At 39.9% G+C, this 19,651-nt stretch overlaps 1 protein-coding gene across 1 annotated transcript; it reads left to right on the top strand.

Annotated features, from left to right (window-relative positions):
- The first annotated feature begins 954 nt into the window (after positions 1–954).
- Positions 955–19,463, top strand: MYEF2 (myelin expression factor 2). Its single transcript, XM_055717347.1, has 17 exons — positions 955–1,275; positions 6,329–6,558; positions 7,781–7,833; positions 9,099–9,106; positions 9,216–9,309; positions 10,169–10,360; positions 11,027–11,180; positions 11,598–11,647; positions 11,731–11,794; positions 11,944–12,045; positions 12,244–12,294; positions 12,369–12,437; positions 12,725–12,823; positions 15,441–15,512; positions 16,723–16,925; positions 17,035–17,086; positions 18,930–19,463. The coding sequence occupies exons 1-17, from the start codon at positions 1,046–1,048 to the stop codon at positions 19,091–19,093; spliced, it is 1,887 nt and encodes a 628-aa protein (XP_055573322.1). The 5' UTR covers positions 955–1,045; the 3' UTR covers positions 19,094–19,463.
- Positions 19,464–19,651: the final 188 nt, after the last annotated feature.

Here is a 19,651-nt window from a genome sequence, read left to right on the forward strand (position 1 = left end):
AGCAGAGTGTCCCAGCACCCCATAGCAGGCTAGGTAGAAGGGTTGGGCCTATATTTGGTCTGCGAGCTGTGCCAAAACACAGGGTTGAAGGGTGATTTGGATCCACAGAATTCAAGTCTTCATTTCCTCATGAATGTGGGGATCTTCTTAGTGCTGGAAGTACCAAAATATTTGGAAAAAAAGGCCATACAACATCATATAGGCAGCAGGAGGATGTAGCTTGTGACTAGACTGATTTTTGAAGGAACAAGGAAACTATAAACGTAGGGAAAAGGCAAGGCAAATGTCATTTTAAAAGATCATGGCTTTGATTCATTGGGTATTCCTAGCATAAAATTTGAGTAATTAAAAGTTACAGTCTGTTTTGTGAAGCAGAGAGAAATCGGTGACAGCGGTGACTGGCTTTAGGATCAGTCAGCACCACGCTCCCCAGTGAAGTGAAGGGTGAAGCCGCTATTTGCTGGGGTGGACAGTGCTACTGGAAACGAGAAGGCGAAGCGCTGAGCTTGTGCCATGGCGTATTTGTCGTTAGCACCCTCCGCTTTGCAGACCCCCCAGCCTCACCGACCTGGCTGCGGTGAGGGGCCTGCGCTGGCGTCCCGGGGCTGTCCCCTGCAGGTGCGCGGGGCGGGGGCCACCGGTCGCCGCGGGGGTGGCGGGGCCGGCAGCCGGGGGACTGCGCACGGCGGGGGCGGCCGGCCCGGGCGGGGAGCACAGGCCTGAGCCTCGGGCAGAGCTGCCCGCCGGTGGGCTGCGGCACTGGAAGCGCGGCCGGGCTCGGGCCCGGCGAGCCCCCAGGCGAGCGGCGGGCCGCGCTGTGCCGCTCCTGCGGGAAGGCCGCTCCGCCGCGGCAGCGGGCCGGCCGTGGGCCCTGCAGCCCACCGAGCGTCGCCATGGCAACGCATAAAGCCGCCTCGCGCGCCCCCTCCCCGCCCGCCGCAAGCCCCGTTCTCGCGAGACTTGGGCCGGCCCGGCGCGGCGAGGCCGAGGCGCTCCGGGCCTCTTTTCAAACCCAGCGGTAGCGGGGCCGCGGCCCGGCGACGAAATGGCGGAGAACGACAAGCCGGAGGCTGCGGCCGCCGCGCCGCAGTGCGGAGTGGAGGAGGCCGCCCCCGCCAACCCGCCGCCGCCGCCGCCACAACAACAGCAGCAGCAGCAACAGCCGCCGCCGCAACAACAGCCGCTACAACAGCCGCCACAGGATCAGGAGGCGGCGGCAGCAGCGACAGCGGCAGCAGCCGAGAGCGGCGGGGGCAGCGCTAATGGCGTCAAAATGTGTGTGCGGGGCCGGGGGGCGGTGCGGGGGCGCGGGGGGCGCGGGGGGCCCGCCTAGGCCGCGGTGGGGGAAGGCGGCCGGCCCTCTCCTCCCTCACGCCCCGCCGGGCTCCTCCCCCGCCGGGGGACGGGGCGGCCGCGGCCTGAGCGCGGAGCCGCCGCGGGGGGTGGCGGGGGAGACAGCCCCGGCCTCGGGCAGCTCCCGGCGGGCGCACGGAGCGGGCCGTGGCCCGGCCGCGGGGGAAGGCGGACGTTCTCGGTGGAGTGGCGGCCGCTGAGGGCAGGGCGGCTGCGGGCGGGGGGCCCGGGCTGAGGGGCGCTGCTCAGGCCGCCTCGCAGGGCGCGGGGCCGGTGTGGCCTACGCCGCGGCTGGCCGGGGTGACGGTGCCGCTGCTTACCGTCGGGTATGTTTTGTAAAGCCGTTGGACTAATCGCGGGAACGGTGAGGCAGCGCTGTAGTGAGCGACTCTTTAAAATCAAGCAAAAAGCCTGCATATGTGTGCAAACTTTTCTTCTGAATTGTAGCATTATCCTACGTGGAATGTGCAGACTGTGCCTTACCTAGCAGGTCTGAGAGGAACGTAGGGAAGGGGAGCAAGAAATACCAGCTCTAGAACAACACTGCAAATAACTTTTTTCTGTGTTTGGTCGTTCTTGATGTCAGGCTTCAAGGGTTATCGCTCTTCACACAGACTAGGTTTTGGCCTTGTAGCACTGGAATTTCAATATTGCTTCCAATGTCGTTTCAGACTTAGAGGAAAAATACACTTATGGTAGACTTACTGTTGCAGTACATCAAAGCTGCTGAGATCTGTGAAGTTTTGACTAAGCAGCCCCCGTCCGGTGCTGTTGTGTTTAAAGAAAAAAAAAAAAACTAAAAAATGCACATGAGATCAAGTTCAGTATAAAGGTGGAGGAATAAAGGCGTACTTCCTGCCTTTACTTGACTTGCTGTGAAATTCAAATAGCTTACAATTTATAAATTTCACATTACCATGAAACAGCAATTTATTTTTCTTTCCCTGAGCCTGGCCCTCAGCTTCCAAACTATGCAAATTATAATTGAGTTTTCGCAGGGAGATTGCAACCCTTTTGCACCTTTGAGGCATATAACTTTTTATTGCCTTTTGGGGTTGCTACTGTTAAAATAATGACTTAATTTCGCTGTATCCCTTCTACTGTCAGTGATTTTGTTCTTTTCCCTCCAAAACCAACCACAAGCAAATGAAAAATCCCAGTCATTCTGGGTGGTAGACATTACAGCTTGAAGTTTGAAAATAATGCAGAGTTCTTGGTAACAGTTACAAATCTTATTCTTTCATATGTAGTTTCCAGTCTTCCCCAAAACATATGTACAACGGATTTAGCTGTCAGTGTGTAGGTGAAATATAATATTTTTAAAAAAGTATTTCAGTAACCATGTTTGCTTAGCACTCACATTAAATTGGAGGGGAGTCCTGGTCTCAACTTGCACAGTTCCCTAAGTTTATGGTACTGAGCTGTGGAACTGTTGTAACAAAGCTAAACTCAGCTGTGTGCTTTGGAGTTGTGTCGTGGACTTCTTGCGTTTCTATCTCTGCTGATCTTACGATTTGTATGGACACTTGTGAGCAGAGGAGTAGAAATCTGTTTTTAAAAAAACCCCAGATTTTAGGGCTTTCATGTTGATTTATCTTGTGCTTATTATTTTTTAGGCTTCTAGTTTTGTATATGGAAACCTTGTCTTTTGTTTCCAAAACTTTATGGAAGTTCAAAGGTGTTACTTTTCAAAAGGTAAAAATTGCTCTTTCTAATCAATGGAGGACATGCTTTTTAAAAAGAAATTAATGTAGGCATGTCTCTTTCAACCCTAGAAATCTGCTAGTGTTTTCACAGGCTAATGTTAATTAAACATATAAAATGATTAGTTCATACAGAAGGTAAAGGGTAGAAATCACTGTTGTTTTTCCCCCAAGAAAATGTCCACTCACGGTTTCTGAGACTGTCTTCCCTGTAGTCTATAGGTGACTAATGTGACATCGCTTTGAATGTGTTATTTGATTAAAATTATTTTTTAATATTCAAGGAGAAGGGTAGGAGCTACATCCACAGAAGGATCTCTGCCTCCAGCTTGTTCGCTGGCTTGCGTTGGTTTTGACTCATATGAGAGTTTTGCAAGAAGGATTATTTATTTTAATTAATCCTGTATTTTTAGGAGACTGACTGTGATCCTCAGACCTAGGTGAAGTGTGTTCTTGTTTCCCAGATGTAAGTGTTTATGCTCACATCTTCTGTGGTCTCTACTGGTTTGTACAGCCAGGTCTTGTACAGCCTCTGGATTCTGTATGTGGAGACCTGGCTCTTCCTATGCACCACACTGAGCACCCAGGGGCTGTTTCATAATCCTTTAAGCAGGAAAGAGCTTAAAAGGCTAGAGAGAATCCATTGCTTTAATCCTAAAACTTAAGGAAGAACTCAGATTTTGCTAGGAATCTCATTGGGCAGGAGTTTTGCATTCACAAATGGGACTGGATTGGAAGGAGCTGAACTGACAGGAAAACCTGATACTCTGCTCTTTCCCTCTCCTCTCCCTCTGGCTCCCTCCAGTTCCCTGCATTGTTCCCTCCATTTCACTTCATTACACAGCCACACAGGAATTGTACTGCCACAACAGACAGGATGGTGTGGCAGAGGAATGATGCAGAGGGAAGCTGGAGGATGCTTGAACCAGATAACTTGTTGCTGACTTCATTTTAAATTTTACAAATATTTAGCCCAGAGGAGTGTCCATGCATTTCTCCGTTGCTAATCCTTTCTTAATCCACTAGTAAATGCAAGGACTGTGAAGTTCATATCATAGGAGTACTTTAAAATTGGGGAAAAAGTCGTGGGAGAAGTATGGATGTATTTGAATTTATTCCTCCCTGAAAAGTGCCCAAGCTTTAGTAGTAATATCTTCAGCTTCATGAAAGGCAATTTGTATGTGCTTTTGAGTGCCATTTATGTGTCATTTACTGCTTTGTTAATAACTGCAGAGAGCTGAAAATACTCATTGCAATCAAAATTGGTGATCTTGCCATACATTGTGGTTATAAAACTGAAATGCCTGTTTTGGCTAATTTTACACCAGAAACCTTTCAACCTGTCAAAATGAGATAAAAACTAAGCCTTCTGAAATGTGGGAAAAATTGTAAAGACAGTGATGTAATTTAAGAAGGTGGGTTCACAGTCGATCACTTTTGACAGTCCTGCAGGACATTTCCTTGTAATTGATCTAACTTTGGTGGCTAATGTGAAAATAAACATTGGTGTAAAAGTACTTTTAAAATTTCTGTGGTGGGTTGACCTTGACTGGACATCACGTGCCCACCAAGCCTCTATCACTCGCTTCCTCAGCAGAATGGGGCAGGGGGAGAAAATAAGATGGGGAAAACTCCCCGGACTTGTGGGTCAAGATAAAGACAGTTTAGTGAAGCAATAGCAAAAGCTGTGCAAGCAGAAATGAAGGAAAACAGATGATGTTATTCTCTACTTCTCATCAGCAGGCAACGTCCACCCACTTTCCGGGAAGCAGGGCTTCAGTATGTGTAGCAGTTGCTCTCAAAGACAAACATAGTAAATAATGAATGGCCCCCCTTCCTTCTCCTTTCTTTTAGCTTTTATGTCTGAGCAGACATCATGTGGAATGGAATATCCCCTTGGTCAGCGTGGGTCAGCTGTCCTGGCTGTGTCCCCTCCCAAGATCCTGTCCACCCCCAGACTGTGTGGGGGTGGTGGTGGGAATGCTGGAGAGGCAGCCTTGGTGCTGGGCCAGCGCTGCTCAGCAGCAGCAACACACTGGTGTGTTCCCACCACCTTTCTGGCTACCAACACAAAGCACAGGGCTACAAGGGCTGCTGTGGGGCTCAGCCAGACCCAGTACAGTTTCTCATTAGCTGTGGTGAGATGTGAACTGGACATTGATGTATATCTCTTAAGTAGCACCTGTAAATGGATCATGTTTGTGTGGGTTTATCACTGAATTCTTTCAGTTCAGCAGTTCACTTTTTTAAACTAACAATTCAGGCACCTTGGTTCTCTGTTAGCATGCTAAATCACCTCGTGATAGTAACACTTTCAAGAGTGCTAAAGAGTTCTTGCTATTTCATCTCATTATCTTCAAAGTGTCTAGGTTTTTCAAAGTTGAGATTGGGGCTGCTTTAGGGGAAGCGAATTTTCCTGCATTTTCATCTAAAAATAAAAAGATTTTTAAAAGAGAACAGCTGCTGCTGCTGCTAAATTTTTGAAAGACTGAGGGCCAAAGTCTATTATGTTGTTGCTTCTAGTGGATAATACCTGGTGACTTAGTTAGTCTTAGATGGAGAGCATACCTTAATACAGCTATTTCTTATGCATTTAGCAGGTTTTCAAATTCCAGTAGCATTAAGCAGTGAAAGTGAAGGAGCATTTTTTGTTCTTAATTGAATTTTAATTTTTGTCTAAAAGCAGACTGGCACAAATTGTAAATAAAAATTATTTGTGTGGTGAATAAGATGTAATTTGATTTACAACCTATTAAACTTTTTATGTCTTACTACTATTACATTGAATGAAGTATACCAAGCTGTTAGTTAGGCTGTTTCAACTCTCACTTCTGTGGTGAATGTCATCTGAATTAGCCAAGTCTGATGTGAAAATTATTGAAGCACCAAAGCATGGGTGCTGTAGCTTATTTTTCAGCTGAGTCATTTGATATTTGTAGTTTCATAGTACCGTCTTGCTGAATCTTGACAAACATAATGGAAATGAGATGTAACTGAAGTGGAAAGATGTACTTTCTTTACTTAGAGTAGTGAGTAGATATACTATAACATTATTTTTTGTTCTAGATAAAGCAAAAGTTTTTGAAATTAGACTGGTAACATGAATTTATTTTTCCTTATTTGAAAAGCAGTGTTTAACATCCTGGAAGTTCTAATAGCATAGGAGTTATACACACACACACACATACATATATATATGTATAGGGTGTGTGACACTCTACTGATCCAACACAAGACTAATTTTGTTTGGCCTTTTTTTTTTTTTAATGTAGGGATAATGATGAGACGGCAAAAGAAGAGAAAGCACCTGTGAAAGAGAAGTACATTGCAAAACCGAAGGCAATCCCTTCTCTTGGAAACAAGAATAGATTCCATCCCTATTCAAAGGACAAGAATGCAGGCACTGGAGAGAAGAAGACTATTAATCGTAATAGAGTTTTTATTAGCAACATCCCATATGACATGAAATGGCAAGCTATTAAAGATCTTATGAGAGAGAAAGGTAACTTATTCTTTATAATATACTTCACGGAGAAAGGGGTAGAACTTAAATGCAATGTGTATGTCCTTTGAGCCACACAGATTTGATTTGATGACTTTTTTTTTTTTTTTTTTGGCCTTTACTTGGTACATCTATCTCCCTTCCCCCTCTTTCATCTGAGACAATTGCATTGCAGGGTAGAATGGGTAAATGAAGTGCTTGCAATCTTCTGCCATTCTAGTGTGACAGTAGAGAGTATATGCATGACCTCATGACTTCTTAAAGAGATTGTGTTTCGTCTAGTTGTAGTCTTCGTAGATTTTTTTTTTCTTTTAAGGGCTATTGTATTTAAGCAACACATTTAGTGTGTTAACATGAATAATAAAGGATGTCTTTCAAAAGTTGTTTTGTATTTCTTTGGTGGAATCTGGCTGTGGTATTAACTTTGTCTGCATTGTCACTACTGCCATGACTGTTTGTCTGGAGATTTGTATTAAAAGCTTGTTATTATAGTTGCAGTTCTGCTAGAGTAATCTTAAAACCCTAAACATTTTCTTTTGAGTTTAGGGTAAAATAATACTAATACATGAATTCTGTAAAAAGTTAGTTCTGTGTTTTCCTTGAAAAAATGATTCTTCAAAAGTAATGCAAAGCACACTTGGCTTTTAGGCTGTGAAAAATGCCAAAACCCCCCTTCTGTAACTGCTGGTTTATCTGTTGTAAGGTGACGTGACTATTTGATTGGTTTATTTACTGAAACTTCCTACTTAGAAAGTGAGTGGCTTGCTGTGAAATATTTGATGTGTAAATTTGGTTATTATTGAAGGCAAACGTATGATTGAAGACATTCAGGTAGAAAGTCACCTTAAAACAGGTGTTGTGAGTAGGATGATAAATTTAACACTCTCCAGTGAACGTTGACGTTTCATTTGTTAGGTTAAGGGACTGTGTATATCTGAATTTGTTCACCAACTATATCATACTGGCCAAAACATGATTTGTAGTATGAATTAGGTTAAATATAGTTGTTTGTTCTTAGCTTTTTGAGAATGTGGCTGCTGCATATTTCTGAAAATTAGCTAAATTTTATATAGCCATTGACAGGAGGTACGCTGGTCTGGTTTTGATTGTTGGTGAATAATAGGTGCTTCTCTGTAGAGTTGTGCACAGGGGCACAGTAAAGAAAGATACTGGTGTTAAATGCATTGTCTCTTGGTATTTTCCCTTTGTATGTCTTATGTAGTTGGTGAGGTTACATACGTGGAGCTGTTTAAGGATGCTGAAGGAAAATCAAGGGTAAGTGCCGTGGGCAACAATCTGCTAGAGGTTTAAAAGTTCCTCAGCAGTTTTATTTTTGTATAATACCTGTACCAGTTATTGGGAAGTAAGTTTCATTTTTACACTGATTTTCATCAAGGTAGCCTTGAGGATTCTGTATTAGAAGTAGTCTGACACTTTGATGCAACTCACGCTAGCTGGCTGTAAAGGACAAAATACTTCTGTAAATGTTAACAAATGGCATTTACTTAATTCTTCTTGTTAGCCAACATCTTTGTTTTGGTACGAATCTGTTTCATATGAAGGACCTTCAATAAATCACTGATCTTATTTAAATTTTGTTAGTGTAGTATTCTCTTCTTGGGGCCAATGAGTATAAAATGTTAGCAAAGAATATACTGTTTGAAGTGCCTGATTTGACAGCTTTGCAGGGTTGGTACTCTAAACACTGGATTAATGTTATTTGCTTTCTTAAAACTAAATGGATGGAGATGGTTGGTAGCCAACAGAGTGCCAGCAATGAGGCACTAAGAGTGAAGATTGTTAAAGCTCTTTTGTCTTCTTAAAAATAGTCAAAAGTTTGACCAATAGTAGGTCCAAACCTGCAGCGAGAACACCAGCAATGCAGGTTTTGGTCTTAACTGAGGTTGTATCCATTGTTGTAAATGACTTTCTTTAATGCTTGTTAAAACTAAAACATGCTGTCAGCTTTGCTTTGCTTAAAGCAATCCTCAACTCTTTGCTTTATTAGGAGGATTCTGGTGCAGTCAATAAGGTTATTTTCTTACCAAGTAATTTCTCAATTATGCTAGTAATACTGAAGAGGTATGCAGACTCCTTGTTCATCGTACTGGTATACTTGATGTAGGTAGATGTGAATTTTGTAGTCACTGGACAGCTTTTAATGACACACTGAGTGTCTTGATTGGTTTTTGGTTAAGTTTTTGAGTTATTTTCTTTCCACCCTTTCCCCTCCACCTCCTCTCCCCAATTGTCCGTACATGGATCTGTGTGGCATTTTTCCAATTCTGGTTTGGCTCAAAGAGAATATAAGATAATGTATTCTCTTGCATTTGAAAGGTATGTATGTTGAGAAAGTAGGAGAAATTCAGATTGGCTACCAGTAAAGAGCATGTATTATGGATTTTGAAGCTGCAAATAACTTCAATAGTTATTTAACAGTGAGCTGGGATCTTTAACTGGAATCTTAAATGTTCTATTATATGTGCTGACTGACTGCTTTTTTTTTTCTCTTTACATATGATCACGAATCATGGATGTAGGGTTGTGGGTAAGTTTCTTTTTCTATGTGTGTTGAATCTTACGACTATACAAACATTCTGTTAATTTTAACATTGTAAACTTTATTTTAATACTCTAAATGTTTTGTTCTCTCTAAGTGTGGTTGAATTCAAAGATGAAGAATTTGTTAAGAAAGCATTAGAAACTATGAACAAATATGATCTTAGTGGAAGACCCCTGAATATTAAAGAGGTATGGTTATTGCTACTGCTTTTAACTTGAAATAGTGAAGATACTAGAACTACAGAGATGGCAGTACAGTGTTTTGAACATCTTAGCTGTGTAATTTCCAGTTTAATTTTTTAATGACATTTTCTTCGCGGGCTAAAGTCCTGTTGGCCTTGGTACTATGCCGAGTGAACTGACAAAAAGTGTGTCCTAAAGTCAAAATAATCTGTTTTTCTTTAAAACAACTTCATATTCTTACTTTAATGTCATTAAGTCTTTCTCAGCCTAAATGATTCTATGTTTACATTGCTTACCTGCTTCAAAATATGGCACAGAATGAGCTGAGTATCAGACTACCACTACATATGTGCAAAAATGGGGCTGGAAGTAGAGAACTTGTGCTGACTGGAAAGTGAAATTAATGTCAACATTTCTGTTGTAGTGTTGTAGTATATGATGGTGTCTGATGCCGTTCTTTTTGTCCTGTTACAACTTCAATAATAGTATTATTAAATAAAAAAAACCAACCCAACAACCTAATTAAATTAATTCAGTTCTTGGAAGAAGGTGCTAGACTGACAGTCCTTTAGATTGAAATCTTTTCTACTTGTCCATAGGCTAGGTACAGCATGTGAAGTGGCAGTGCACGCTTCCTCAACAAGTGCTTTGCCAATATGCCTCAACCCTCATCTGAAAGGACCCACCTCTAGAGGTGAGGGAATTAGGTCTCCATGCTCATTCAGTTCTTGATCCCTCTGACATGGACAAGGATATTAGTTGATAATTTTGATGGGTTTATGTAGAATTTCAAATCGTACTTTTTTGTTTGTTGCCAGTCCTTTTGTTGATGATTAAGTTGGCTTTATTTTTGCCCATCTTTCAGGATCCTGAAGGTGAACATGCTCGTAGGGCATTACAGCGTGTAGGAGGACAGTTTCCAGGAGGACATGGACCCGATGTGGCACCTGGAATAATGAATTTGCCACCTTCTATTCTCAATAATCCAAACATTCCTCCTGAGGTTATCAACAACTTGCAGGCAGGCAGGCTTGGGTCCACTATTTTTGTTGCTAATGTAAGTTTAATTTTTTTTTTATAACTGTAATATTTGATCTCTAGAAACCATCTTATGTTCATGCATAGTTCAGGTTTCATATAAAGAGGAAATGGGAAATTAGTTCACAATTAGTGTATTAAGCTAAAAATGTTGGCTATGTATACAGCTTATGGACATGAAAGATAAGTTAAACTCTTGAGGCTGACATACACTTTTAATTATTGCACAGTCATCTGTTGATTTGAAAAAATATTTTATACATCTTTCCACTATAAATTTATGGTTGCATTTTTTTTTAATTAAATGTATGCTTCAGTTTATCTTGCTAGTTACTTTAGACTAACAAACTGTTATATTGGAACTTTTAAAGTTCTTTATTTGCACAAAAGAACTATGGCTGCAAGAGGACTTACGGGAGTACAGCTGCTCTTGACAAGAACCAATCCATTTCTGAATGTTAATATGCTAATTAAAGTAAAATATGTGCATGTAGTGTAAATTGTTGCTTTTAGTTGACATTTTTTGACTTGATTGCAGTGTGTCTATATTAGAAAATCCCGGCTATTTACATATATCAAGCATTTTGTGAAGCTGAAGGGTTACAACAATGCAGAAAATCTCTTCCAAATGTACTGGCAGAACAGAAACATGCTCTGAAGTCACTAATGTATTTCTGTGTGTAAGCTTGACTTTAAAGTTGGGTGGAAGAAACTGAAGGAGGTATTCAGCATTGCTGGAACTGTGAAGCGTGCAGACATCAAAGAAGATAAAGATGGCAAGAGTCGAGGAATGGGAACAGTTACCTTTGAACAAGCGATTGAAGCTGTTCAAGCAATATGTATCCTTGGTTTTAAAAAATAGCTGGTCAAATACGGATTAGTCTTTAATAGCTTCTGATAGCGTCGTTTTGCAAATGGTACTTACTTGCCTTGTAACTAGTATGTAGGGACTAGAGTGTAATACTGTGCATATATGTTTTTGTTAGTGACTGAATTTACTGCTGGAGTCTAAAAAGGTGTTTCTGATAATGTTGAACAAGATTAAAATATGTGGGAATGTGATGTGTGAAACTGGCTTTTATATACATAACAGCTTGCATAGTTTCTGCTGGCCTTTGAATTGGCATTCTAAAGATTAACTAAGGAAAGGTAAGACTCCTAAAAATGGTACAGAAATAAAATAAGTTATTACAGTGAATCTTCTAAAATAGTTAAATTGTCTTCTGTAGTTGATTTCTTGACTTGAATTTCTTCAGCTATGTTCAATGGACAATTCCTGTTTGATAGACCCATGCATGTTAAAATGGTAAGTTGCTTACTTTCTACCTTACATGTCTCTTTCAAAACATTGAAAGGATCATATTATGACATCCTTGGTTTTTTTATCAGGATGACAAATCGATTCCTCATGAAGATTTCCGTGTTGCAGACAGCAAAACTTCACAATTACCTCGTGAGTTCACACTGTTTCTCCTCCTTGCACTTAATATATGTTGATACAGTCTTTTTGTTTGTAGTTTGTTTGTTAGTACTTTTGCTTACTGTGGTCTCTATGATACAGAGGAAAATCTTTTTCTTGTGTTACTTGTTTTTGTTTTCAAGGTGGTCTTGGTGGCATTGGTATGGGACTCGGACCAGGTGGACAGCCCATCAGTGCAACACAGTTGAGCATGGGTGGTGGAATGGGGACCGTGGGTCCAGGAGGTAAATCTGTGATCTTAAATTTTGACTTTTACAGAGCTTTAAGTTTAACATTATCATTTCTGTGTTTGGAAGAATGACATACTCTTGACAAAGCAAGCCTTGTGTAGTGTTCTTTTGAGATGTTAACTGCCTCTGCGTTTTTTTAAATCAATTAAGATCTTACCTGTCTTCTAAAGTGTTCGTCTTTTTGTTCTAAAGGTATGGGAATAGACGGTCCAGGATTTGGTGGAATGAATAGAATGGGAGGTGGTACGTATAGTCAAGTTCTTTGCATTAAGTATTTTTTTAATATTGTATAGAAAGCACCCTTCCTTATTTTACAGGACTTGCTGGATTTCGTGGAATTGAAGGAATGCCTAACATGGGAGGATTTGGAGTCAGCCGAATGGGAGGTAGGTGAACATTGTTCCTGTACACTTAGTAGTTTGCTAATATTGATTAAAAGCCCTTTCTTTTGGGATGGGTGATGTAGATGAGTTCAAGGGAAATACAGTCAGTGGCATGAGTAGAGGCATAGGAGCTGGTGTGGGAGTTAAGCATTTAGTAGGCGCCTCTGACTTGTGCCTTAAACCCACTTCTATTTAACCAACCAGCTGTGAAACGAGTGTTGTATAAACACCAGCTTAGATATATGTTAACAGAATATTTCTGGTGGTTTTTTTTGCTTTGTTCCCTACAGAAATGTTCCGTGGTGGAATGGGAGGAAATATGGACCGAGAATTTGGTCGTAGTGACATGGCATTGAACCGTGGGTTTGGAGATTCTTTTGGAAGGATGGGTATGGTAACTGTTAAATTTCCTGTGGCAAATTGCAACATACTGGGCGAGTTTTACTAGAAGAAGAAACTTGGTTTCACTGGGTCATCTTCGTCTGTTCCTTCTCCCCCGGTCATTACTATAAGGATGTAATCTGAGTATTTATTATAGTTGTTGCTTAGAGTGGAGGTTAAAGTGTGGGGCTTTTTCCAGTCTGTAAAATATATCCAAAAATAACAACTTAAGAAATGCATTTGGCTTCATACTGTTAACTTTGTGAGGTATTGAGTCTTTTGGGTATTAAAGTATACACTTCTGGTAATTGTGAAGAAGCTGCCCATGTACCACCTTTGTAACTTCCAGGAGCCTGCTTTTGCAAATGCATGCTGGAAAATTGTTTTTACGGCAAATAAGGTAGCATTGCATGGGAACAGTGAATTTTGGTGCCCTCCGTTTTCTTCCTGCTTTCTGAGCTCAAGCAGCTCGGAATGGGGTTTATTGGCCTTTCCTGTAACTGAGCCACTTTGTTTTGTTTATAGGTCATGTCTTGTTGGCAGAGTTCATCTTGTTACTTTTGGGTTCCCTCAAACAAGATACTTTTCTCTCTTAAGAGACCTGGGAGTGCCAACAGTTCTTGCCCTTTGTTACTATACTTTTACCTGGATGAATGCAGTATAGGAGACAGGTTTCCTTCCCCCTCCTTCACTGTAACTGTCTACTTGCAACATAGGATAAAATCTGTTTCTTAAGGGAAAATCCAAAGCCACTTCAGTTATAAATGTTCATGCAAGCAGTAGACTTCCAAGTCTTCTGGTAACACACATTGGTTTTGAAATGAATGATGTGGCCACTGTGAGAAACTGATGTGGGAGTCATTCATTCAGTAGATCCAGCAAGCTTCAACTTAAAACCAATCAGCAATCTTGACATCTAAATACTATTCTGAGAACCAAGATAAGAGTTTCCCAGCTTTTCCTTAAATAATGGAAGGAAATTGTAGGGTTTTACAAATACAATAGTTAATAGATAACATATTTAATCAGGGAAGACCCTAGTGTACTCCTGTTGCTATATTTATGTTAATGGCATCTTAAATGCTGTGAGTGCGTTTTGCGTTAGTATCCTGCCAGTTTCAATGAGGGCAACTTAAAGACAGTCTTTGATTGGGCTATGGCATCAATTAGTGAAAATGAGGATGTTTGATTTGCAACAGAATCATTGGAGTTGCTGTTTGAATAGCCAAAATTTTGAAGTATCCAAAAAATCAAAGGTTGTGTCATAGAGCATCTCTGAGTATATAATTTTTCATTGGTGAAAAGCCAGTGGGGGGAAACTACAGGTAAAGGATGTCTCTAAGGTCACAAACAGCTGAAATCTTGCTGATTAGGATTATTTGAGCTTTCAGGTTGTTTTTTGGGTTTTTTTTGAAGTGCATCTTAGACTGTTGGAGAGACTTTCGTTTTTCTTCTCTTTGAAAGAGCAGGTGTAGCAAACAACTAAGGTTTTCTAGCTCTGGAAAACCAGCAATTTTTGTTCTTTACAATTCTTTTTAAGGGCAAAACCCAGTCATGTTGACAGAAGTCTCAAAATTTGACTTGGTGTTTCATTGCAAGACCGTCTCTGGCCTAATGAACAAGTAATAAGATCATCGTCATATGCAAACCATTGGCTGAAGCACTGGGAGTAATCCTGCTGGTGTTGAAAGAGGGTAGTTTTTTTTAAACAGGCTAGTCCATATTTTTTGAGGTCTTGGTATAGCTATGACAGCATGTTGTCTGGAGACAAATATTTCCCACAAGAGACTGGCAGGGAGCAATTGTTGCTGTTTTGAACCGTGTGGAGAAAACAAATCTAATGGAAGACTCAGGATGACCTTTTTTAGATACTAAAATGATGGTATCTAGCCAAAAGATGACAGTTACAGATCTGTTTTCCCATAAGTAAAAACTGAGCTGTTTCTTCTAGGTGTGAAAATCAAGCAAGAAAAATGCAGCTGACAGTTGCACTCTGTTCTGCAGTGACAGGAATGTAGTTCTTTTGAGTTTCTACAATTCTAGAAGCTCCCTTGGGATTATTTTCCTGAATATTAGCACTTCAATGAAAAGAACTATTTTTACCTCACTCTAGAATCAGTCTCTGATACCATTCTGGAGATTCCACAGTTCTGCAAACAGCTTTTGTTAAGCATTGATCCCCTTTCTTTCTCCTTTCTCCCCACTAAATTCCATCAATTCATCTTCATCTGCAGTAAAGACATTGGGAGAGCTGCTTCTCACTTTTGCACTGGTTTCCTAAAAATGGGAGAAACTAGGTCATTTCTGTACTATGAAGTTCAAATAAGATGAACCCTTCAGTTTGGAGGCTGTTCTTCCCAATGTGGGAAATGGCTCATTTAGTTTTAAGATATATGTGCTGCTGACAGACTGTCAGAGGGGGAGAAAAGCTAGAAATAAGTAAGAGTAGCTTAAATCCTATAATAGAGAAGGAGGAACTTTCCTATTTAATTTAAATAATAAAGGCACAGTTTCAAGTGTTCTGTAGAAAAGAATTGCCGGGTAACGTTGAGCTCAGCGTGTGCTTTGTTGTCACTAACTGGTGGTTTCAGCATATATCACTTTGTTATTTTTTTTCCTGTTTAGGTGGTGCAATGATTGGTGTTTTTGCAGGAGGAATGGGAGCGCCTAGCATGGGCCCAGTAAGATCTGGAATGAGTAGGTTAACTTGTTTCAATAGAATGTAAATGCATAGGCAATGTAATGATATGGTGTATGTGTAATTGTATCAGGGAATTTAGTTGTGGTGTAGTGTCTTGCCAGTGTTGGAAGAAGTAGAATTCTGTTGCATGTGACTGCAAGTCTGATAGTCTTTAAAGCTGTTTTGTTGAGGTAAAAGTTCAGAGGAAAACTTGCTAATAGTCTTTCCCTGAATCTTCGTTTTGAAATGGTTTAAACTTCTGGCTTGGGGGGAGAAGTGATTCAAGTAAACTTGCGTTCCAGAAAAAAGACAAATAGGCACAGTTATTTTTGTGAACTTCATGAAGCTGAACTTCAGTAATCTTTCATAACTGAAATAAAAAATCAGCCTTGAATTTCAGATTATCGCTCAGTTTAATTTTGTGCAAGGCTCCAGTACTAATTTTGTATTACAGCAAACGTCTGAGTTCCTCAGGCTAGAGCAGATGAGAAACTAAAAATCTCACTAGTGGCAATCTTGAGAGGCATAAGGCTTAAAGAGAACGTCCCTCATGAATGATCTTGATAGTTACGCTTTACATTAATTTTTAATTATGAATCTAGACAGGTTTATAATAGGATATTTGAATGCCATTGATGTTAGATCTTTATATATAATATACATTAATATATTTCGTTGTGTGTGTCATAGGAAAGTCCATGCTCTTCACAGTACTTGAAGTAGCATCTGTTCTCTGCCAAATACGCTTTCGCTAGAAGATTGTGTCATTAAGTGTGGGTACAGCTGCACTAAGTAAAGCTGAATGTGAATGCAGGAAGCAAAATGAACAAGCATATATGGTCAAGTTATTTGTGTCTTGACATTGTTGCAGTTATTTACTTGATCTCTTTTTGGTACAGGTTACCAGGATTTTATTAATAAAACCGGACAGCCTTTAAATGTGAATGCTTTACTTGTGTTCACCGTTTTACTACCTTAGTGTGACTAATAGCTTGGTGCAGTTTGGTTTTTACTTTTATTTCAGAACTGACACTTTGTATCTTCCAATACTAGCCATGCTACTAGATAAATCACTGCGCATGTATGAAGCTATGTTTTATATTAAAGCAGTTTTATTAAAGTTATTTTCCTGACACAAAATAATTTTTTAAATTATTTTTTTTAAATACTTGCATGTTTATTACTAAAAAGATTTTTGTTTTATCCTCCTTTTCTTCCTCTGTGTAGGTGGTGGAATGGGTGGTATGAACAGTATGGCTGGAGGAATGGGAGTGGATCGGATGAGTTCTGGTTTTGATCGAATGGGACCAGCTATGGGTGGAGGCCTGGAAAGGAACATTGATATTGATCGAGGATTTGTGCCTGGCCCGATAGGAGGTGGCATGAGAGAAAGATTAGGCTCTAAAGGCAACCAGATATTTGTGAGAAATGTAAGCATCTGAATACGTAGAAACATGAGCTTATTTTGTGTGCATGTTTGATTACATGCTCTTTGTCTCTTTGTAATATTTTGTTATCAATAATGCTTTTTTATTCTAGCTTCCTTTTGACTTGACCTGGCAGAAGCTAAAGGAGAAATTCAGCCAATGTGGTATGTATATGAATGAATCTTAACCCTGCTCAGCTTCATCGACTTTGTGTTTTATATGGTGTTTATTAGATAAGGACAGGAAGACAACGTTGTTGCCTTATCGTGAAGAAGAATCTGGCTAGCTTAGTCCTTCTTACTTCCCCCAGTTTTCCTGAGTTATATAAATAATGTTTAGGCATGACATAACACACGAGCCCAAGGTACAGTATGGGCTCTGGTGGCTCTGAGCGCACATCTGCTATAAACCTTTAACCCGTTCTACTTACTAATTACTCTTTGAGCTTTTTCTTTTTTGAAGCAGGTATTATGTATCCACTGGCCAAAACAGAGTATATAATGTAGCATTTATTTTTAGACAAATGCATGCAGGGACCTGGGCCGTCCAGGTTATGCATTGCTTCCAGAAGTGGTGCTGCATCAAATCAAGAGTTAGCAATTTTGCCAAAGTGGCAGATTGTTTTTTATTCAAATAGATGATCCCGATTAGCATATTTGCAGGCTGTACTGCTTCCTCTTTATGTTAAGAAATAAAGGCCCTTTTTATATAAGATAAAGGATTGCTACAAATATCCAATAATTCTTTTGATTTAATTCAGAAAAGCTGTTTTTTCACAGAAGTATATGAAAAATGAAACTTGGATGTAGAAATATGATTATTTTGTTTTGAAAACATACTTTTAGAATGGAAAGCTTTAACTGAATTACAGGATGGCTTTTCTTATTTTGGAGAGACAGAAAAGACAAAACATACTAAGACAGTCTTCATACAGCTGTTTACAGATTTGATATACGTTAGAACTTGCAGTTCAATTATGAAGAATTTTCAGGTGTTCACATGTTTTTGTAGCTGGAGGATACAACAAAACAGGTTCTCTTTTTTTTTTTTTTTTTTTTTTCTTAAGTCTTAACTGCCTGGGCAACTTTCAGATAGTTCAGAATTATTATTTTTTCATGATCTCCTTGGCAACTAACAGATGTAATAATTATGTTGAATTGTTTTTAAGAATTATAAGCACAAATATAAGCAACAGATTGTATTCACACCAGTATTGTAAGGAAATATAAAGACTGTCTCTATGTTCAGTTTCTTTCAGTGAAAGGCTGGTCTTCTATGATATTTAAAAATAAAAAAACTATGTATTTTAGGGGAAAGTTTATTGTTCCTAGTGGTATCTGGGGGCTTGGAATTGGTGTGCTACAACATACCATAAACAAAAACTCATTAGCTTCCAGGCATTGGACATTCTCTGAGGTACCAAGACATCTAGATAAAAACGTTGCCTCATGAGTTGAGTGTCCCATCTCAAGAAAATGTTTCGGGGAATTTAATAGTACATGCTACTTGCCACCAGTCCTAGCCTGGTAACTTTACTGTTTTCAAGTCTTTTAATTTTGCCGTGCAGCTTCTTTACAAAATCGCTTGATTGTTGTGATTGCTTGATAATGTTGTGGTGAACATGGTGGACTGGATTGAACTGTAATTCAGTTAACACCTGATGGTAGTTACACTTCTGGCAGTCGGTAGAATGCAACACAAAACTTGCCCTTAGTGTTATAGGGCACTTTGTTTCAAGTTTGAGGTCAAGTACAGGCATACTTTCATCTTACGCTAGGGTGAAAGAAGGATTTGAAATAGTGGATCTTAATTTGGATTCTTCACTGCTGTTTTGACCTGTGTCACCTTCCCTGAATAAGTGAATATACCATCAGTCTGAAAGTGCTGATTTCATACGTCCCCTTAGATTATATTTTAAAATGGTTGTTTTTGTGACTTCTGATGAGTTCTTTAAGTTGTTAGTGCACTGAAGACTTGAAATAACTGCTGTTTAACTTATTTATTCAGGTCATGTAATGTTTGCAGAAATAAAAATGGAGAATGGAAAATCAAAGGGCTGTGGAACAGTCAGATTTGACTCACCAGAATCTGCTGAAAAGGCCTGTAGGATAATGAACGGCATAAAAATCAGTGGCAGAGAAATTGATGTACGCTTGGATCGCAATGCATAATTTAAAACTGTGTTCAGGAACATTCCTATGTCTGTTTAGCTTCTCTTATCCTAGTAAGTCATTTTTAGTAACATTGTATGCTTACAAAAACTGTAAAAAGGAACTTTTAAATCCCACCAGCCTTTAACAGTATAGTGTTTAATATACTGTGATACTTGTTAACTGAATCTTACTATGTTTGGTTTTTAAAGACAATTTGCCTGATTTTTGTTGTTTTTTTTTAGAGGCACTGAGCACCTGCAGGTCCCTGTAGACCGTGGAAGCTTTGGATGCTCAGCGCCTTTGGAAAATTAGGCCAAGTGTCTCTAGTCATTCAGTTTAAATGAATGGTTATACTGTTTTTAATAAAATAAGCCATTTTCTCTGTTAATCTCAAGATTGCATAGTGGGATTTGTTTAGTGTTTTCTGATTTTTATTTTTTTCCCCCTCAGCGTGTATCAACATTGTAATGTAAAAACTAGATGTCTTTTTTCAGAATTTTGGTTTTATATGTGCGTTGTAGTCATACTGTAATTCTTGACTCTAAAAGAAAGGGCTCCAATTAGGCTGTGATGTTT

The sequence above is a fragment of the Falco cherrug genome, chromosome 7 (assembly GCF_023634085.1).
Source record: "Falco cherrug isolate bFalChe1 chromosome 7, bFalChe1.pri, whole genome shotgun sequence".
NCBI lineage: Eukaryota > Metazoa > Chordata > Aves > Falconiformes > Falconidae > Falco > Falco cherrug.

What these genes read in the sequence shown, in the direction of transcription:
- MYEF2 (XM_055717347.1), top strand. Translation starts at nt 1,046, where the DNA reads ATGGCGGAGAACGACAAGCCGGAGGCTGCGGCCGCCGCGCCGCAGTGC. An exon ending in GACCCCTGAATATTAAAGAG is followed by an intron (nt 9,310 to 10,168) that starts GTATGGTTATTG and finishes CCCATCTTTCAG; the next exon opens with GATCCTGAAGGTGAACATGC. An exon ending in AATGAATAGAATGGGAGGTG is followed by an intron (nt 12,295 to 12,368) that starts GTACGTATAGTC and finishes CTTATTTTACAG; the next exon opens with GACTTGCTGGATTTCGTGGA.